Below are 19,341 nucleotides of genomic sequence, written 5' to 3' on the forward strand. Positions count from 1 at the left end.
GCTGGTCATGTCTCTCATACTTTCACATGCAACACACGGTGTTCAGGTGTTACAGCCTGTTTAAATGAATTGCGTCTGTCCAGTTTTACCACGTACTCTGTGGCACTGCAGAGGTCCCCTTTGGGGTTAGTTTGCACATTCATAAACATTAAGTAAAGAAATATCTTAAGCCAATCACTGTTTAGGCAAATACCTTAAAACATGCATGAATCGGTGCCACACTGGATCACTTCTTAATTGGGGATCTTTATTTAACAAAAAGTGAAACAGGATGATCCTGACAAATCAACAGATGTGTAACCAAGAAACAAAAAGTTTAACATTTTTCAGCTCAACTCTAACATCATGGCGACTCCTCCCTCACAGTACCACAAACACTCCCGCGTTTGTATTTTATGCTGCAACCCACACAAGCTTCAAACATCTTTCCCTGAGAGTCACAGTGACGTTTAGCATCCAGAATAAACGGAGGATTCAATCGAGCCCGCTGGTCTCGTGCTTCATCTTTATGTCAAATACCAGATGATGAGTGTAAACATAACTAACAGTGATCCCATACATGTTCCCTTTAAGTGTTGTGGAGTTTAGGTTGGGCACTAACCATCTCCTACAGTTTGAGGGGATTCATAAAAAGATGACTCGTGGATACCCCCCCTGGACATAATGTATATGTTGATAGGACCTACATTTGTAAGACTTACCTATTATTTCAGCATTTTGTGGGCTTCCCAATTTATAATTCATGGTAAACTACAAAAAAAACAAACAGATAATTGTGATGTGATGAATAACGGGATCATAGTTCCCTGCATGCGACACCCTTCTGATTATAAGTGATTTTGCATTAATTTGCAATGCGGATATAAACCCCTGAACTTATTAATGTCATGATATTGACTTCAAACATCTTGCCCAGCTCTGGTATTAAGGTGTGAAATGTATTGAAGGTGAACTTTCAATGATTGTTCTCCTTCATATGAACTCAGTCTAATTGTAAACCTTAACCAATTTAGAGGCCTAATAGCTTTGTTTTTTTCCCGTCACTGAACAGAAATCCCTCCCAACAACACACGTTTCAGAACAAAACCCAAAGTTAACCAGCAGTGAGATCTTCTATGGTCCTTCTTCCCCTTTGTGCTTTAAATCACAGGCCACACCAGAATCCCAATCAGTGCAAACGTACAGACTGACTTCTATCACAGGGGGAATAAAACTAGACTGAAAAATATTAATGATTCGCTTCACAAAATACATTCTCACCACTTGCGCACGCACACGCACACACACACACACACACACACACACACGCACACGCACACACACACACAACAATCTCTTAAACCCGACTCCTCTTCACACGTTATAAAAAGAACAAAAAAACAAAACCGTCTCAACCATTTAGCGCTGGTTTGTGGTCAGTCCGTCAGCAGTCTGCCAAGGCAGGAGAGGAACCTCTTTAAACTCTTTAAACAGAGTCCAGTTCACCACCTCATCACAGCCGCTGCAGGATCCTCACAACTCTGTGTGGACGTCTGGACAGAGAGACAAAGAAACGATGTGTCAAGTGGACGAGTGTGTTCGGGTTAGTGTGTTCTTTCTATTTCAGCCCATATTTACTGGAGTGTTGGGCGTGTTCAGTACCTGTGTCTTGCGGTGTTTTCGTGTGGTTTACTTTCTCCTTGACTCTGGTCTGCAGACGTTTAATCTCCTGGTCATAGTCGGTCCACTCGGCCACGATCCTCACCGCGGCGTGCAGCTTGGGCTCTTTCGTCATGGGGTTGTTACACTGAAATCAGGAACATTGAGCCGTGTTACTACTTGGTTTGGTAATCTCTCAACAGGTGACAAGAACAATGCTGCATCTTGTGTTGCAAATAATCTTCCTCTGCTCCAGCCTCTGTGATTTCAGATTATCTTTAAAATAACTTTTCAGCTCAACAAACACTGTTTAGCATCCAACCCAAATTTGAACCCTAAACATATGGATATATTGTTCAATGAAAGATTTGCTGTTTTTGTATCTGAATCACTTGATTTTTGAACTCATGCACAGACTCGGTACTCTATAACTTCCTCTCAGTCGGCCTGTCTGCCCTCTAGTGGCTGTTCGGAGGCGTGACGCTCTCTTCACTCGGTAACACAGCTGAACTGTGCAGGGAGCTACAGATCTACGACACTGTGTCTTCTGTCTTTTCTTTGAGCGTTTCATCCCGATCCTATCGCCGACGTCTCCGGACAGACAAACTGTTGTTACCAGGTCTATCGTCTTGGCGCTCTTCTTGGTGCTGTCATCGCACCAGGTCTCACACCACAGCCACTCCTGAGGCAGAGACTTGATGGGCACCTGGTGGATCATGTTGTTGGGCAGATCCTGAAAAAAAAAAAAAAAAAAGACGGACAATGAGACTAACGATGGCGGCAGAGACGGGAACTCTTTTAGTTGTTACAGTGATGTCTTTGTTTGAATCAAACCAGGAAACAGCATGTTAAAGCTTTAGATTCATTTAACTTTTTCAAACCTTTAAAATCATGATATCAAGGTTGATCTATAATATGCAGACAAGCATTGGAAAAAAAAAAAAAAAAAAAAGCATCTTCTTAATTTACACGCCCCCCTCTCATTCTGCTGCCCTGACATAAATACATTTAATAATAATAATGTCAAGGACATTAGAGGCTGCTGTACGATGCATTCACGTTGCGTTGTCATAAAATCATAAGCAGAGGCACAAAAAGGTTCACATAGGTGAAGGTTTTCACTACCTTCTCAAAACCACACACAAAAAGATTGAAGGCAACAAACGTGTCCTTTAAAAACAGCCTCATTCTTTACAATCAGATCCCAAATGCACAGTGAGATGAAATATGTGGACAGCGAGTGAGAAGACGGACCTGGTCGAGGTTTGAAAGGCTGTTGGGGTCCTGGCTGAGCCCCTGGTACTGTCCTCTAAGTCGATCTCCTGCAGCTATCTTCCTGAACTTCTTCAGGTCGACCACGTACAGCGCACTGCAGAGGGTGAACAACGGGAGCACGTGAAATAAGCATGAAAGTATGAAAAATGTATTCAAAAAGAGAGTAAAGGCCGTTCTTCACCAGGGGCCATTTCTTTTAACTGTTGATTTTGTCTTGAATACTGTCACACAGAACACACAGAACACAAGGTCCATTTGTCGAAGCTTTCACATCTACCAATCACGTTGTTCGGAACGGGGGACAACGGCAGCAGAGACATGATCCACTCCTACCGTGGTTACCTTTCACAATAAAAGCCCTAGACAATATTTGCAATATATTGCACTTTAGTGTCGTTCATTTTGACATGCGCTCGTTGTAACAGCCTTCAGAGTGTGTGTGTGTGTGTGAGGAACGTTTCAGGGCAACTATTAGAACTCAGCTGAGCTGTCGGAGTCGTGTGTACCTGATGTGGTATCTGCGTCCAGCGAGGTGGCTCGCCCAGTAGCCGGACTTCCAGAAGCGGTAGCCGTCCATCTCCCTCCGGCTCTCACAGAACGGAGTGTAACCGTACGGAGCTCCCTCCAGGTCGAAGTCACGCAGCTCCTTCAGGTCTGTTCGCACAATCTGAAGGAGAGAGAAGGAGACATGAGACAGTTCAACATTTTACCAGATCTATATCATAAAACTTGCAATTTTCTGAAATTTTTGGATAACTTTAGTTCAAAGGAAGTCCAGAAATTATAACTAGTGCTGTATTTTTCACATTTATCAGTTGTTAGTTTATTCATCTCGTTCTTTTTATTGCATCAGCTTGCAATCTGAAAAGTAAATAAAAAAGAACAAATATTTGGACGGATGAAACACGTTGTACGTCTTGGCACGAGCTAACCTGGTCAGCGTCCACAAACAGGAACTTGTCGACAGCGAGAGGAAACAGCACATCCAGGAACAGGATCTTGTAGCCCCAGATGATCCTCTGCTTCTCGGTCTGTTGGTGTAACCAGCGAGGCCACTTGTACTGGACCAGCTCGTACTGGAAACCATACTGCTGCGCCATGTGGGGGATGAACTCCTGCAAAATGGCCACACAACAAAAACAGGCCTTTATACAATGATTTGATCCGATCGCCTGCATTCATTGAACTACAGCTATTAAGGAGTTAACTATGGAAATGAGCTGAGTGGGAATCTGAGATAGGAAACAATCTGTGACTTTAATAAATAAAAAGCCAGAAAGCGAAGCGTATTGCAGGAAAATGAGGGTTAAAACTTAAAAACAGTCACATAAACAGGGGTGATGATGATGATGAACGAGCCAAGAAGAGCCCTGAAGTCTTCTCGTGCGTCAGGAGATTTCCTTCTGAATCTAACCCCTGCTTCATGTTTCACCTTGATATTCAGATCTTCTGTTTGAAGCTCACATCACTGACGGACTGAGAACATCTCCTCCTAAATGATAATATGCCAGCTCGTTTTCCCCCCCAAGTAAATAAATCCTACCTTAAACGTCGGGGACAGGTAGTTCTTGAGGAACCAGAACTTGACGGGAGTTTTGGTGTTTTTCAGAACTGACAGCATCATAATCCTGAGAGGAAAGGGAGGATAATAATACTGGTGGCAACAGAACCGGGAGAACAAAGGCGCTCAAATGAAGCTCAGCTTTGATCTATTTTGGTTGATACAACAACCCTCGCTCTCCTCACATCTCTGACGCTCACCTGAGGAAGCGCTCGTACAGATGCCCCGAGGCCACAGAGAAGATGTTGATCACGTCGTCCTTCTCCGGCTTCAGCTCCTCCGTCTTGACTCCACCTGTGAACCCTCTGAAAGACAAAAATACCAAATGTTATAGTTTTAAATAGATTCAATCTTTAAATCCAAAGAATTAATTGTTTGGGCCCTGTTTCAGAGAGCAGGTTCAGTGAAACCAGGAGTTAGTTAACCCTGAGGTGAGATGAGGGAAACTCTGGGGTTTCAATTACAGAAAGAAACCAAAATCTAAAGTTACTGCTTTATTTTGCCTTCACATTCAACAATTACATCAGAGTCAAATCACCTGATGTCAGCGATCGAACATAATCCCTATAACACTGGAGACTATATGTTAATATTTGTGAGTGTGGTGCAGCTGTAGGACGTAGTTTGAAAGCGAGTCAAGATCCAATTAGATGTCTGACATTTAAAATCCACTGTATTTTAAATCATCCAAAACATTATTACTGGATCAGATTGTGAGTTTACAATCACGTCTCTCGTGTCTATAAATAATAATAATAATAATAATAATAATAATAATATGTATATTTGACGTCTTCAACTATATTTAAAATTTTCAGTTGCAGGCCTTTGTGTGTTTTTCCCCTCATCAGATTAAAGCTGAACAAACATATTGAAAATGTAACGTCTGGCCTGAGACATTGTCAGATTCCACCACTTCATAATCTGGTAGATAATGAATTATTAAACAATACCGAATAAAACGTAATTGTGTTAATTTATAAACACCCTCTCTTTTTAAAAGATAGATGTGCACAGTCCACATATAAATGCATTAATATCTCTGCGTCCACTGGATTCAAATGTAGCCTCTGACTCTTATTTACATATTTATTGAACAAACTCTGATCAGCTGTTCTGGAACCGAAAAGTTTTCAATCTCAGGGTTAATCTGAGAGTTAGTAACGAGACATTTTGAATCAAAGCTGCACCTGGTCAGAGATTTCCAGAAGCCGGTGTCGTTCTCCTCGGTCACATCGCTCAGCAGCTCCTCGTTGAACTTGTCTGGTTTCTTCTGGACCTGATCGACAAACAATTTGAACCCCGATTAGCTGAACAACCAAAGTTAAACGTGTGATTAATCCACGTGATGTAGCGATTAAATATTATCTTCTCTAGCTCAGATTCTATGGAGAACCAAAACGGTGTCGTCATACGAAAGATACATTTTCAAAATAAACTAAAATATCTAGAAATTAGACTAGAAATAAGTAAAGACCTTCTGGTAAACATTACAGGAAGCAACACAAGTTTCAGGCTTTTATACCAGACAGTCAGGTAAACGCACCTTGACTTTTATGATCCGGCTCTTGAAGTTGTTCAGCACAACTACAATGTCATCGGACTCCGCTGGAGAGTCCGTGCCGTCATGGCTGCAACAGAAGAAAGACGAGGACAGGACAACAGGAGGTCAACACCGAGTTTGTAGATCAAAGACTATTAAGGCATTGTAACTCTCTGACACCATAGAGCCAGTTTTCCATGTTCTCACCTGTAAATCTTGTAGATTTCATCAGAGCGTCCTTTCCTCATCTTCAGGATCCAGGCGCCTGGGTTTGCCTTCAGCTGAAAGTAACCCTGCAGAGCAGAACACAAGAGATTAACAGCGTTTGTGACTAGAATAATAAATCTAGAAAATAAGCTGTGTTCCATCTACAAAAGCATAAAAATGTATCAACAAACTGTAAAAATCAGCCCCTTTCTGCTCTAGAAGCGTTCCGAGACTCATCGGTAGCTCACCAGGTTCGCCATGACTATTGTGTCCATGATGACGGGCTCGGAGGCGGTTCCCAGGGTGAACTGGAGGCCTCGTGGCGGCTGGCCGGAGCTGACGTCAAAACAATGGCCTTCCAACAAAAGGTGCTCCAACTCGTACTCTGCAGCTACAATGTTCTCCACCTGCAGGCACAGAGAGTCCAGACAAGCAAAGTGAGTAGAACAATATCAGTTAAACCCGCTGATGACTGATGACACTTTAAAACACAATTGGAGCAGTTGTAAAACATTGGTTCAGAGAGCAGGATAGAGCGGGGAGATAACGTCAGACTTTTAAATATTTCACACATGTCGATGCTGATGGGACCCAGACAGAACTCGTTGCTTTACCTCCTCCAGGTAGATGTTGTCCAGGTCGTACCGGGTGTGCACAGACTCCACCATCCAGCTCTCGGGAGTGTTGATGTTCAGGGTGAAGAGAGGAGACTGAGGCATGTCCAGGAACTTGGCCAGAGGGCCGGCGGAGAAACTACCGTCGGCCTGAAACGCCACCTCGGGCTCCAACACGTGGCGGTAAAAACTGGAAGAATGTTTACACTCAATGTTACCCACCAAAACACATCGTGTACCTGAGATCTACGAAATGTATTGTGAACAATTCCTTCCTCATAAAACAATTGAAAAGCTGAAGTATTTCAAATTGCAACAACTGAGCAAACTCCATCCAACTCCAAAGAGACAGTATCATGCGTTTGAAAACTGGTTTTATTTCCCCACTAGAGCTGCAATGATTAGTCAATCAATTATTCGGCAGAAATATAATCTAATCCAAGTCATTTCTAATCCCAAAATAGTAGAAAATGATGCTGTTCTCTGTTCTGATCATATAAAAGTGAATATCTGACAAAACTAGACATTTGAAGACCTCACATTGGACTTTGAGGAACTGGAATGGACATTTTTTATTACTTAATTCTGATTTTAAATCAAAGGATTAATTGAACAATCTAGAAAACAACTGGCAGATTATTAATAATGAAAATGATTGTTAGTTGCAGCCCGAGTCCACACAGATCCAATACAATTATGTTTCCTGCTGCAAGAGCACAGTAATTAATTAGTTAGATCAATTACAGTAATTACATTTCTTTTTTAATCACAATTTAAAGCAAACAAGCTCTTCATGTGACTGATATATGACTTCTGGTAAAACAGACTGAAAAGAAAAATAGGAATATTGCAAAACAAGAGCTTCTGATTATACACCAGAGTCCCTGTGAGTCAGTAGAAATACAACATGTTTAAACTAGTGTGTGCACTTTCAATTATATAGTTAAAATAAAAATGTATCCGGACTATAAATACATTTCTGGATTTTCCGAAAAAGAACTGAAGCCATGAGCACACAGTGATGCTTAAAGATCTGTAGTGTGGTCGACAGTCCTCACACCGGCACAGAGACATACGGTACGATGATATTTTAAAGTAAAACATAAAATAAGCACATTAAGAATGGTGAACCTCCAGCCAGAGAAAGCAGGGACACACGTATATATTGGACCATTACTCTGAAAAAAGGTTCAGTTCTCACCTCTTGAGCGGCATTTCTGACAGTTTGGATTGGCAGTTCATAAAGACCCGTAAGTTGACGTTTACCAGCTGCGTCAGAACCTGCAGAGGGGAAGAAGGTCAGGTGAGACATAACATCTGGACAGGGTCGAATAAATGAACTGGACCGATCAGTGAGAAAGACTGAAGACAAGATTCAACCCACCAACAGGAGAGGAGCTAGTTTCTGTGCGTCTCTGGTCACGGGATCTACCACGGCGACGACATCGAAGTACACGTCTCCCTCCTTTGGGCGGATCTTCACAGCACTGACAAAAAAAAAACAGCAAATCAACGGTGAAGTGAAGCAAACACAAACTACAGATTGTTTAATGCTGTTGCTGGCTGCAGAGGACACACTGATTTCAACTATTTATTCTGCATTTACAAAAAATGCAAAGCGACAAATACAGCATTTGCCTTTATATTTTATAATTATTTGCCAAAAAGAGAAACGACACAGCAAAATACATTGCAAAAACCTCACGACCCTGCGGGAAAACAGGGTCTCCCCTCAGGCAAGAAGGCTTGCTTGTAATAATTATGCGCATGTAATGCTACTTTACCTGTATCGGTCATTGGCAAAGTCATACTCTACCCGGGCCTCTCCTTTAGGCTGAGAGGAGAGCAGAGAGTCCACCTTCATCACAAGGTCGCTGGCCCTAAAAGAAACTCGGCATTAAAATTCATCAACACGCCGCAAGAATCGAAAAACTCAAGATTCAAACCTTGTGAAAAACTACATATATGCATTGACGGTAAATAAAATACCGGTCTTCCTCGATCCCAAATTGTTGGACTTTGCTTTTGATTCGCTCTCCAGATGTTTTCAGGATGATGCTCTCCAGAAGCAGGAAGTCATCCTGGTTGAACAGCTCGTCTTCCTCCAGTGGGCCGATAATCTGTAAACAGGAAACAAAGGTGTTGATTGGATTGCTACAGTAACTGTGGTAAACAAAAAGGCAGATTTGATCCATGAATACAAACGATATTTGTTCAGGATGTGACCGTATTTTCAGTGTAAGAAACGAGACTGTGACTCACTCTTCCGTTGCTGATGACTGCATTTTGTCCTTTCTTCAGTTTGAGCACGTCTCGGCAGTAGGCCGCGTGGGAGCGCAGGAAGTCAAATTTGGGACCCTCGTATGCATCCTTGAACAATGACACATCCATACCCTGAAGGACAAAAACAAACAAAAACTTGTAAGCAGCGGATAAAAGGGAAAATTAAGAGTCAAAATGAGGGATAAATGTTGTTAATCAAGTCATGCAGCCGGACGAAGGCGAAGTGTTTCAACAGAGACAACAGAATGAAACATGATCATTGTGATTCATGACCCTGAATAGATGAATGAAGCCGTCCGCCTCCCTCTCACCCCGACAGCGAACTCCCCGACGTCGACTCCCTTCTCCAGGGCAGCGGCGGTCTCGTCTTTCGCCAACTTGGTGATGAAGTTCTTGGCATTGTTGGCGGACTGCGTCTGCATGGCGGCCCAGATGGCTCGGGCCACGCGGCTCGTCTCGGCGGACGGAGCGGCGGACGGGTTGTTGATCATCCCCAGTCGGACGTTGTTGCTGGTTTTCTGTCGTGGAGCGAGTGTGAGTGTTAGCGAACGATCTGTCACGGCTTTGAGAGCAGAATAACAAAACAGCTGATCTTTCCAAACACATAATGACACTTTGAGATATTCTGGTCAAGGCCCTTCACAAGCGTGCCCCCGTTGATATCTTTCTGAACTTCTTCATGGGTGCTCACCCTCCCCGTACTTTCAGATCCTCTTGAGCTACTCGCCACACCATCTGTTCGCTCGACCACCACGGAGACTAGAGCCTTCAGCTGTTCTGCCCCTTGTCTTTAGAGCTCTCTCCCATCAGACATTCACAATAAATATCTCTCCACCTTCAAATCATGTTTTAAAACTCACCTTTTCAAACTGGGATATTCAGTCAGATTGTGTCTCTACATTGAGTTTTGCACTGGTGACGATTTTTCAGTATTAACTTATTATTTGAACTGTGCCTGTAAGGTATTATTATTATCATCAAGGTGTTCCTTATTTAATTACAATATACACCGACACTGTTACACAGCTTAAATTCTAGAGTTTGCAGGATAGTCGGGCTAAGAGGTGTGGTTCAAATCCACACCGCAAAATGAACAATATTATTCCATCCTCATTATTAAGGTAAATGAATGTACGTCACATAGTTTATTAATCAATCCTTTGACTACATTAGAATTAGATAAATTCTTCATTTGTGTGTTTGATCTGTACAGAAACTGAAGTGTAAGAACACACGGTGGTTTTACGGAGACGGGGTGTTTTTAGCAAGACTTTTTTGGCCCATTGCAAAACTTCCTCGGGGTCTTGTCGTCACATTGAGGTTGGAGACTCCAGGAACCAGAACTTTACGTCGTTACTGTTCAGCTTTTGACGGAGGAATTTGTTTGAAATCATTCATTTGGACAAGATTATTTCAGAGAGAAATATGTTCATTGTCTCGACAATAAAACTACAATAATAAACCGAAGGTCCCGCCTACAGAGATAGTATAAAAAGATGTCGTACCATGTGTCTGATGGCGTCATAAAGGAGCTGACGTCCTGAGGGCTTGTCAAAGTCTGCGACCACCCAGAAGGTCACAGGGCGGACGTAGCCATCATCTGACAACCACAAAGGAATAAACAGGCGGTCAGAATAAATGAACGAGGTATGGCGACACATGAGGCTAAGGAGATGAGCCACCATGTTTTGGTGGAGATAAAGTCTCTATGTGGGTAGCATACTTAGCTGCAAGAATAAAACGTGAAATAGTATCTATGTTCTTGGTATAATCTACTCCCAAAATCTTCACACTTGAATTTGTTCTCATCTTTCTCATTCTCCATGCAGCTAGAACTAAATGACACATGCTCTCCTAAAAATGAAAGAAAAAAAGCTGTTAGAACTTAGTGAGCAGTTACGTAAACACATTTTGCGATGCTTATATTTCAGATCCTAATACACAATCATCACATGCTTGATTAGTAATTAGTTTCCTTTGAGAAATGAAACACAGATGGGAGAGTGGTGGCGGATTCACCAACCAATCTAAACACTGCCAGCAGCGCAGTGCACAGAGAACAGAAAGAAAAAAAGTGATGAGGAGCAGGAGTGATGCGGAGGAAAAGTGTGATTACCATGCCTGTTGGTGGTGGTCATCCCTGATGTAGGGACATTTTTAAAATCACATGAACAGGAGGAGGAAGAGGAGGAGGAGAGGACAGAAGGAGAATACACGAAGATAGATTTTAGACTTGAAGGTGACTAAATTATCTTCACTAGAAACAACAACAACAAAAAACTGCACAAGTAGTCTCATTCAGAGTTTGTTTGTTATACAACCAGCTGTCTCGCGAGGCCGTCCTGTACACCTTTACCTTTCTTAGTCATGTAGTTCATGCTGTTGGCCACAGCGGTGCTCTTCTCTTTGGTGTCGAGAGTCGAGAAGCGAGCGTAATCATCTACAAAGTAATTGTCTGCAAGAAGAGAAAAAAATGGGATTAACTGAAACTCATGCAGTCAAAATACCAAAGATCATATTTTCTAAGACTGCCAAGATGTACACGTGTGAATGTGTACTCATAGCAAAGCTACTACCTGTATATGTTTGTGTCTAGAAAATATCTGATCATTAGGTAGAAATAATGGCTGAACAACATTAGTCCATATATACATAGTACATATGTGTACTTACTGGTATCAGACAGATCCAGGTATGTTCTGCTGGTGGACAGCACTCTGGGATTGATGCGAGGAACAACGTTGGGCTGATTCATGATATAGTCCACGACGTCATGATCTGTGGCCAGCTCCCCCTGCGAGCCACAAGAGCACACAATCAGGATGTTAAAGGAACGCAGACACAAATGTCACACGTTGAATATATCTTCAATTACTGATTACTTGTGTATCCGCCGAAAAGTTTTCCTCCAACAAGTTTGGATTAAACATTAAAAATGAGGAAAAACAAGACTTGACGACTAAGAAGATGTTCACCCCTTGAACTGGTACAGCGACTGAATTAAACTCTGCCGCTGGAACTGTGCTTCAAGAAGTAACAACAATTCAAACATTTGGCTCCTCAGAGTGCTGGACTGGCATTAAAACAGGAAATCACGGCAGATGGCATTCTGACAGAGATCTAGCTCAACAGAAACGTGATCAATCACGAGAATCCAAGAGAGTCTACTTCCCAAACAAATCACCTGGAGCTATTCTACTCATTTCATTTTTCTTTCAACTTTGTTGCAAATTAAAAAACTAATTCGCACATACAGCCACTGGTATTATCACTCCCAGTAAACACGCAAGTTGTTCCTTGTTCTTAAGTAATTTGTTGATGAGAGTAAACCATTTTTAATGGAGTTAAATCAGGTGATAATGAAACCCTCACTGTATAACTAAGTGTGTGTGTGTGTGCGTATGTGTGTGTGTGTGTGTGTGTGCGCGCTCTAACTGACCAGGTAGATGGCTCTCTGGTAGAGGGAGGTGGTCTCCAGGATCTTCTGCATGGTGACCGTCTCCAGTTCGTCCGGTTCCAGCTGCTCCCGCTGGTAAGGTATGCCGTTGTACATGACCACGGGCAGCGGGCCCACCCCCGTCTGCTGGTAGTACGCACCCGCTTCCTGAAAGAGGAGAAAGAACAAGGTGTTAGGAACATTACACCGGTTCTCAAGTCTCTTCATTGGCTCCAAGTCCGAAAACTAATTTTAAATGATACTGTACTAGGACCAAGAGCTCTTATCCGACTTGTTTTTAAAAGGAACAGTTTGACATTTTGGAGATGCATTTCCCTTTCTGGCGTAGAATTACATCGGAAGATCGATACCACTCTCATCTCTGTGCAGTAGATGTGAAGATAAAGCAAGCAGGCTTGGCTTAGCACAACCACTGGAACCGGGGGGGGGAAACACCTCAATTGACACCATTTTAAGGTTAAAACCTCTGAAGCTCACTAATTAACACATCATAACACGCATCATTAATCTGTACACGAACATAAATGTAACCACAGCCGAGCGACATCACATTCAGCCCGTCTCACCTTCCTGTTGCTGTCGTAGCTTGAATCGGCTCCCAGGACGCTGCTGACCTCCACATAGGGGAACTTCTTCTCCAGCACCTTCACCACATCCCCAACACTCAGCTTTCCACCGATAGCCACCTGGTTAAATATCTAGAAGGACATGAGGAAATAGGAACGGAAGGAACAGAAGAGGGTGCAGAATAGGAGTTAGACAAAAGTAACACAACGTTACCATTTCTTAGAGTAAAACTTAAACCTTTACGTTATAGTAGGTTCTCCATCAGTGTTCAGGTCGACTCACCGAGATGACAGCTTCAAATGCACTCGGACTGTCCACCTCGTCGCTGATGTAGTTGTAGGCTCGGACCAGCGCCACACCTGGATCCTGCATGCCGTCTATGTCATCTTCATCCGACACCACAAACACCAGCCCGATCCTAAAACACACGACAAAGAAAGTTTCTAAAAAAACAGACTCGTGTGTGTTTATTGGACGGTTAAAATGCAGAGCGTGTGCGCCGTCTGCTTCATCAGCATTCAAACAAGCTGACCGTCCCAAGACGCCACATGCGGGGAGGTATCAAAGGTCTCCTCACAAGCTGCCTGACGAAACTCCTAAATTAAAATGGATTTTAACAACACGCATGACTGCAACTGCTCTGCTGTAAAGCAATTAAACATGTAATGGAATCTATTCTAAAAGCCACTAAAATATCCACGTCTAATCTCCGGATAGTTTACAGCTCACCGCATCCCCGACGACACCAACAAACCTGAGTGGGATGTTGTTTGCGTAGAACATCTCTGCAACACTCAGCAGCTCAACAGCGTTCTCCTGAGTTGGGTCCAGAATGATCACCTGCAATTCCCACACACACACACACACACACACACACACACACACACACACACACACACACACACACACACGTTAATGATTCAGATCCATTTGGATTCACAAGGGGTTGATTATTCAGGTATGGACGGACCAGATTGTGGAAGTTCTTGCGGATCTGCCTGATGACTCCGGGGAAGGTCGGTCGGAGCAGCTCCTGCACGTTGTAAGGCCACGAGCTATACTTGTGGTCCGTTTCCAAGTTGTTAATCCACTAAAAAGGGAAAGGAAACTTTAGATGTTTGAAAGCAGCACCATGAGCCCAACAGCAGGTCAGTGTCAATAACAAATTACATTTTACTGCAGCTAGTTAAAAACTTGAGCTGCAATTAATGACAGTTTTCACTGTCTATTAATCTTTCTTATATCATTCTCAGTTAAGTGATTTATTTCTGAATCTATGTAATTTTTGCTTCAAGAATGACTTAAACAATGAGCTGATTATCCAGTGCTGGAAAGTAACTAAGTACGCTTGTTGAAGTAGAGTACGCAAGTACAGCTTTGAGGAATTTGAGTATTTCCGTTTTCTTCTCCCTCATACTTCTAATCCACTAGAACTCCGTGGCAAACGTTGTATTACAGAATTGCAGCAGCTCAAGGATTTCCAGGACATGTGGGAACAAGAACTGACGCAGTAAAACACAACCGTGCATCAGTGTCTCGGTAAGGCCGCTAATTTTTGGTTTTGGCGATGTGATTTCTTACACTGATGGCGGGGTTACGGATGTCGACAGCGTAGTCGGAGTCAGACGGCTGGACGTTGAGCTTCAGGATGTCGTGGATGTAGGGCGTGTCGATGTGCAGGGAGCGCAGACCCTCCATCACCCTCGCCTCACTGCGCAGCACCTCAAACACACTGCAGGGGACAGAGTGTGGTCCTCTACAGTTAGTGTGTGTGTTTATGTTTATGTTCATGACTGAATATGAGAAGGAAAGTACCACCACTACTACTGACATCTGACAATGTCAGCAAGAGGTGTACACCCAGGGCTCATTGTTTGTCAAAAAAAAATAAAAAAATGTAAACATGATGAAAATGGGTTAGTTAGAAACGGATGTTACACAGCCAATTAACAGTTTGATAATATACCGTATGTTAATTGATAATGATTGTGTGTGTGTGTGTTTGTGTGTGTACCTGAAGATGTCTTGTGTGTCCAGATCTATATGCAGCCCGTTGATGAACAGGGCTGAATCCCCCGGCTGCAGGCCCAGAGTTCCTTTGAAAAACTACAGAGACGTCAACATTACTAAACATCCTGTTGACATCAAACCCTTAAACTCCCCACTCAACTCCTGCTGAGCAGATCGCCACGCTGTGTAGCAGGTAACGTCAAAGCCAGCCATCGCCAAGTCAATTACATCGTAAAACCAGAAGCAACAGTCAACACAAAGCCGTAATAAGGAACGCCTACAGCTCCAAACAAGCACTGACAGCTCTGTTTAAAGTCGGTCTCTTTAGAACAATCAAACCCCACACTAAACAAATCTAATTATTAGAGTGTGCGCGATCCAGAGAAGCTGTGTGTGAGTGTCTGCACATGTCAAAGGAAACCTCAAAGTTGTTCTGGCGCAGTCAAATCTCATTACGGAAAGACAAAGACATCAGATTATTCATACTCCAGACACTGCATTTACAACGAGACATGATTAACACAAATACCGTGCATCCCAGTGTGTGTGTGTGTGTGTGAGAGAGAGAGGAACGTCTGCATGCAAGTGCATGTGTCCAAACTACTTCAATCAATAATCATTTCGCGCTGCAGGACTCAGTGCGCCTGCTGAATGAATCACCGATTCAGTAATTAGGACGTTTGGTGCTCACCCCCACCACCCGCCCAAAACTCCTGTCTGCACACCAAGATAATGTGAGCACGGCTTGGGGGGGGGGGGGGGGATATTTGACAAGAAACGGAGTGATTACTTATTTCATTAGCAGGGCAAAGCCAAACACATTGTCAGAAACTGAACGCTTTTCAAGTCAGACGCTGTTTGCAATTTATCACATAATAAAAAAGGTGAGAGGAACGAAAGGAAAACAGGAAGGGCAGTTCTCATTTTGAGATATTTCCCTAAAGGCGGCTACGAGGCGGACGAGGGTGTGTGGGTGAGGCTGCATGCAATAACGCTATCTAGTGCTTTTCTTTATTTTCCCTCTTTATTGGATTAGATTGGGAAACAGCTAAACCTAAATTATCCGTGACCACCGGACAACACAATCAGCAGGAGGGGAAAAGCACCAGCATGTTGCATAAAGACAAGATGGGGGACGGGAAGAGGATGTCAAGTCACTATCCGGGTTTCCATTGGCAACAATTTAAACAAATTTATAGAAGAGCAGCGATTACTATTTCTAATTATTCTTCTTTAAGTGATCTCTGGGGAAAAAGTAGTCTCTTCATGGGATTTATTGAATAAAAGACAAATATGGGAGAGAAAAAAAGACAGGCTTATCCCGTTAATAATAATCTGTTATGATAATCTGATATATGATAATCTGTTTGGTGTTTTTTTTTGAGAAGGATATCTTAAGAGGAATGATCGACAAACAAACATCTACCTTTTGGTTATCATCAATCTCTTTGCGTATCTCAGAGTGGACCACTGTTTTAGTGATGGACCTGTGAGGGGAGAAGGGCAGACAGAACTAGAAGACTGCACACTTGTCGATATCTGTGCAAACCAAAAGTTCTCACTGAAGCTACGGTGCGAGTGTTTCTTCTTTACCTGGCTTTGGTGGGGAAGTTCTGACTCAGGTCTTTCATAACGGTGAGGGCATCGACAGCGGGAGCAGCAAGAATGCGAGCTGCTGTCTGGAAACTCAGATCTATGAAAGAAAGGGTGGGTGGACGGGTAGGGAGGCAAGGAGGGCAAAAAAAACAAAAAAGAGATGAGTGGACAAAAGCAGAGGGGAGATGAGGAAACGCACAATAGGGTAGAGAGACAGAGAAGAGCACAGAAAAGGAGAAAGTTTCGATAAAATAAAAGCAGTATGCGCAGTCTGTAAACTCACAAAGAGTGGACGCTCAAGTGTCCGAAGCATTAAGTTTATTACATGTTGTCCTGAAGAGGGACATGAAAGTCTGAGAATCACCGAAGTCTTCAGGGCACATGGTCTGGTCGCCATGAATGTGTGTAGAAAATGTCATGGCAAGCCATCTAATTATTGTTATTTCATTCTGGACCAAAATGGCGCATCTACCGACCGATGGACGTTTACACCCCCAGAGCCACGTAGTTAACATGGTCAAAAGAAAGTCATCAGTTAAGCTGATTAACGTATTAATTAGCAGATAATTCCATGTTAACCTGCCCGTCCGTGCCGCCGAGTCATTAATTACTGCCTCGGCTATCTCAAAAGGTTTTAAGGCAGGATTAAGAATACAGACTAGAATATATCAAACACATGTAGGAGTGTAGAGACGATAACGTGTAAGAGCATACAGAGTGTTTGCTTGCAAGCAGATAGTGAGGACTATTTTAATGCAGTGAGCATCGCCGTAATGGTGTTGTAGCTGGTGTGATTATTAGCCCCTGGAGGTCTCCCTCTCTTTGTAAACAGGCGGAGATAACGAGCCCCAGTGGGGTAGGAGATAAAGACAGATGCCCACATGGCATGTTTGACAGCGAAGTTCGACCGACTCTCTCATCCTTTATTCACCACAGTCAAAGTGGCCTCACGCATGCAAAAGCACATAAACCAGGAATAGTGGAAAAAAATTGTTTTGAAATATGTAAACTGCGAAAGTGTGTTTAAATATGTAATCCAATAGATGATGTCACCCTAATCAATGATGCTTTTATGCTGCAGCAGACAATGTCTTCATATCAAATGTATGAAGAGGATGCTGATCCATTGATTACAGAACTAGACAGATGAATTTTCCGCAGCGTGTTTGGTTCACTGCTCTCACTGTTAAAAGCAACACAAGCCTATATTAAGTTCTGTTTGTTCATTCATGATCAGCGCACAAGTAGAATGAATCAAACTAATGAAACCAGCGACGGCACGTCAACAACTGGGACGCAAATTCTCTCAAAGTAATTAGTTATAACTGCAAATGCTTTTTTGTGCACCACGGAATGATTACAAGAAAGATTTAAAACAGTTTTTATACAAAAATAAATCAAATGTAGTGTAGTAGAACAATTTAAGAGTTTCATTTATGCGTTTGAATCCACAGAAAACTAAATCAAAATGTTGCTCTCATTTTACATCAAGGGGATCACTTTCTGCTCCATTTAATTAGTGAGTTATTCCACACTGTGACAGCATCAAACAGGTCTACACACATGCTGCAACTCTCCACTAAAGCTTTGTGATGTTCACGCCGACTGACATATTCAATGTCTTGTGCATCATATTTTAACACTTTGAAGATATTGAAGTATGCAGATCCTTTACTTAGAGCGAGGCAATCAAACGTTTGAAAGAGGAAATAACACGTTCTTTCTCCTACAAATGAAAATTGATTTCATAATAACCTTTGCAAAATTCACTACACTCAGGGGGTCCTGCCTTTTAACGGTGTACTCGAGTAAAAATACAGAGGTGTTATGAGCAAAAGATTCTTAAAATATTAAATTAGTTATGCCGAAACATGCGTTTTGTATTACATAAAATAGCAATAATGTAAGAATAGTTTGTGACGGTGGAGCTGTTTAAAGAGTTCTTTGGATGTAAAACAAAGTTTGGCTGCACAGTCTGACTTTGTGGTTTAAAGCAGAGAATCTGTAAAAACGTCCCAACAGATTTCTATGAAATTCTAAGGAGAGGTAGACCTCTGGAAGAAATGGATCATATTTTGATGGGGTTGGGATTTCTGCTATTAGAAATAATTATCTCTCGTCAACTGTGGCTGTGAAGCCAATGGACACAGAGCTCCGTCCAAGTCCTGCGGGCGCATTTACAGGATCATAAAATCAATTCGCTCAAAACGAAAAGCGACAGGAATAATGCCAGCCGGTGTTAACAGTAAGCCGAGGAAGTGTTCAGCTTTGGTGCTCAGAGCGCCTCGCATTCATTCATTGGCTCGGTCACTTTTACATATTTGTTTGTATTTATAAGGGATGTAATGCTGATATCTCTGACATGGACTGTTTGTATCTACACATCCAATAATGGAATAAAAACAGAAACTTCGCAGGAGTTGGAGAAGAGACCCACCTTGCATTTGCCAGACTTTCAAAGGGGCCATGTCATTGGTGCTTTCGACCAAATGTTTCCTCAACTCCTTCAACTGCTCTTTAAGCTCTGGGTAAACCGTCCTGGTGAGAGAGAGAGAGAGAGAGAGAGAGAGAGAGAGAGAGAGAGAGAGAG

At 42.6% G+C, this 19,341-nt stretch overlaps 1 protein-coding gene across 4 annotated transcripts in view; it reads right to left on the bottom strand.

Moving 5' to 3' along the window:
- Positions 1-226: 226 nt before the first annotated feature.
- Positions 227-19,341, bottom strand: part of uggt1 (UDP-glucose glycoprotein glucosyltransferase 1) — a 24,362-nt gene continuing 5,247 nt past the window's right edge. Inside the window, exons 9-41 of one of the 4 annotated variants that reach the window (XM_031847999.1) lie at positions 19,189-19,289; positions 16,749-16,848; positions 16,582-16,642; positions 15,160-15,251; positions 14,727-14,877; positions 14,116-14,235; positions 13,900-13,985; positions 13,428-13,563; positions 13,145-13,276; positions 12,561-12,725; positions 11,795-11,915; positions 11,478-11,576; positions 11,238-11,261; positions 10,627-10,721; positions 9,433-9,639; positions 9,101-9,232; positions 8,828-8,958; positions 8,623-8,718; positions 8,223-8,325; positions 8,040-8,119; positions 6,839-7,028; positions 6,473-6,631; positions 6,225-6,310; positions 6,021-6,105; positions 5,665-5,753; positions 4,675-4,779; positions 4,457-4,541; positions 3,846-4,028; positions 3,420-3,580; positions 2,893-3,007; positions 2,255-2,371; positions 1,642-1,786; positions 227-1,532 (exon numbers count right to left, since the gene is read on the bottom strand). In XM_031847999.1, the coding sequence (XP_031703859.1) occupies positions 1,513-1,532; positions 1,642-1,786; positions 2,255-2,371; positions 2,893-3,007; positions 3,420-3,580; positions 3,846-4,028; positions 4,457-4,541; positions 4,675-4,779; positions 5,665-5,753; positions 6,021-6,105; positions 6,225-6,310; positions 6,473-6,631; positions 6,839-7,028; positions 8,040-8,119; positions 8,223-8,325; positions 8,623-8,718; positions 8,828-8,958; positions 9,101-9,232; positions 9,433-9,639; positions 10,627-10,721; positions 11,238-11,261; positions 11,478-11,576; positions 11,795-11,915; positions 12,561-12,725; positions 13,145-13,276; positions 13,428-13,563; positions 13,900-13,985; positions 14,116-14,235; positions 14,727-14,877; positions 15,160-15,251; positions 16,582-16,642; positions 16,749-16,848; positions 19,189-19,289 (3,772 nt within the window). In that variant the 3' untranslated portion in view covers positions 227-1,512. The other 3 variants (XM_031848000.1, XM_031847997.1, XM_031847998.1) reach the window with 3 other exon arrangements.

The sequence above is a fragment of the Anarrhichthys ocellatus genome, unplaced genomic scaffold (assembly GCF_004355925.1).
Source record: "Anarrhichthys ocellatus isolate YVR2014 unplaced genomic scaffold, GSC_Weel_1.0 scaffold7, whole genome shotgun sequence".
Classification (NCBI taxonomy): Eukaryota; Metazoa; Chordata; class Actinopteri; order Perciformes; family Anarhichadidae; genus Anarrhichthys; species Anarrhichthys ocellatus.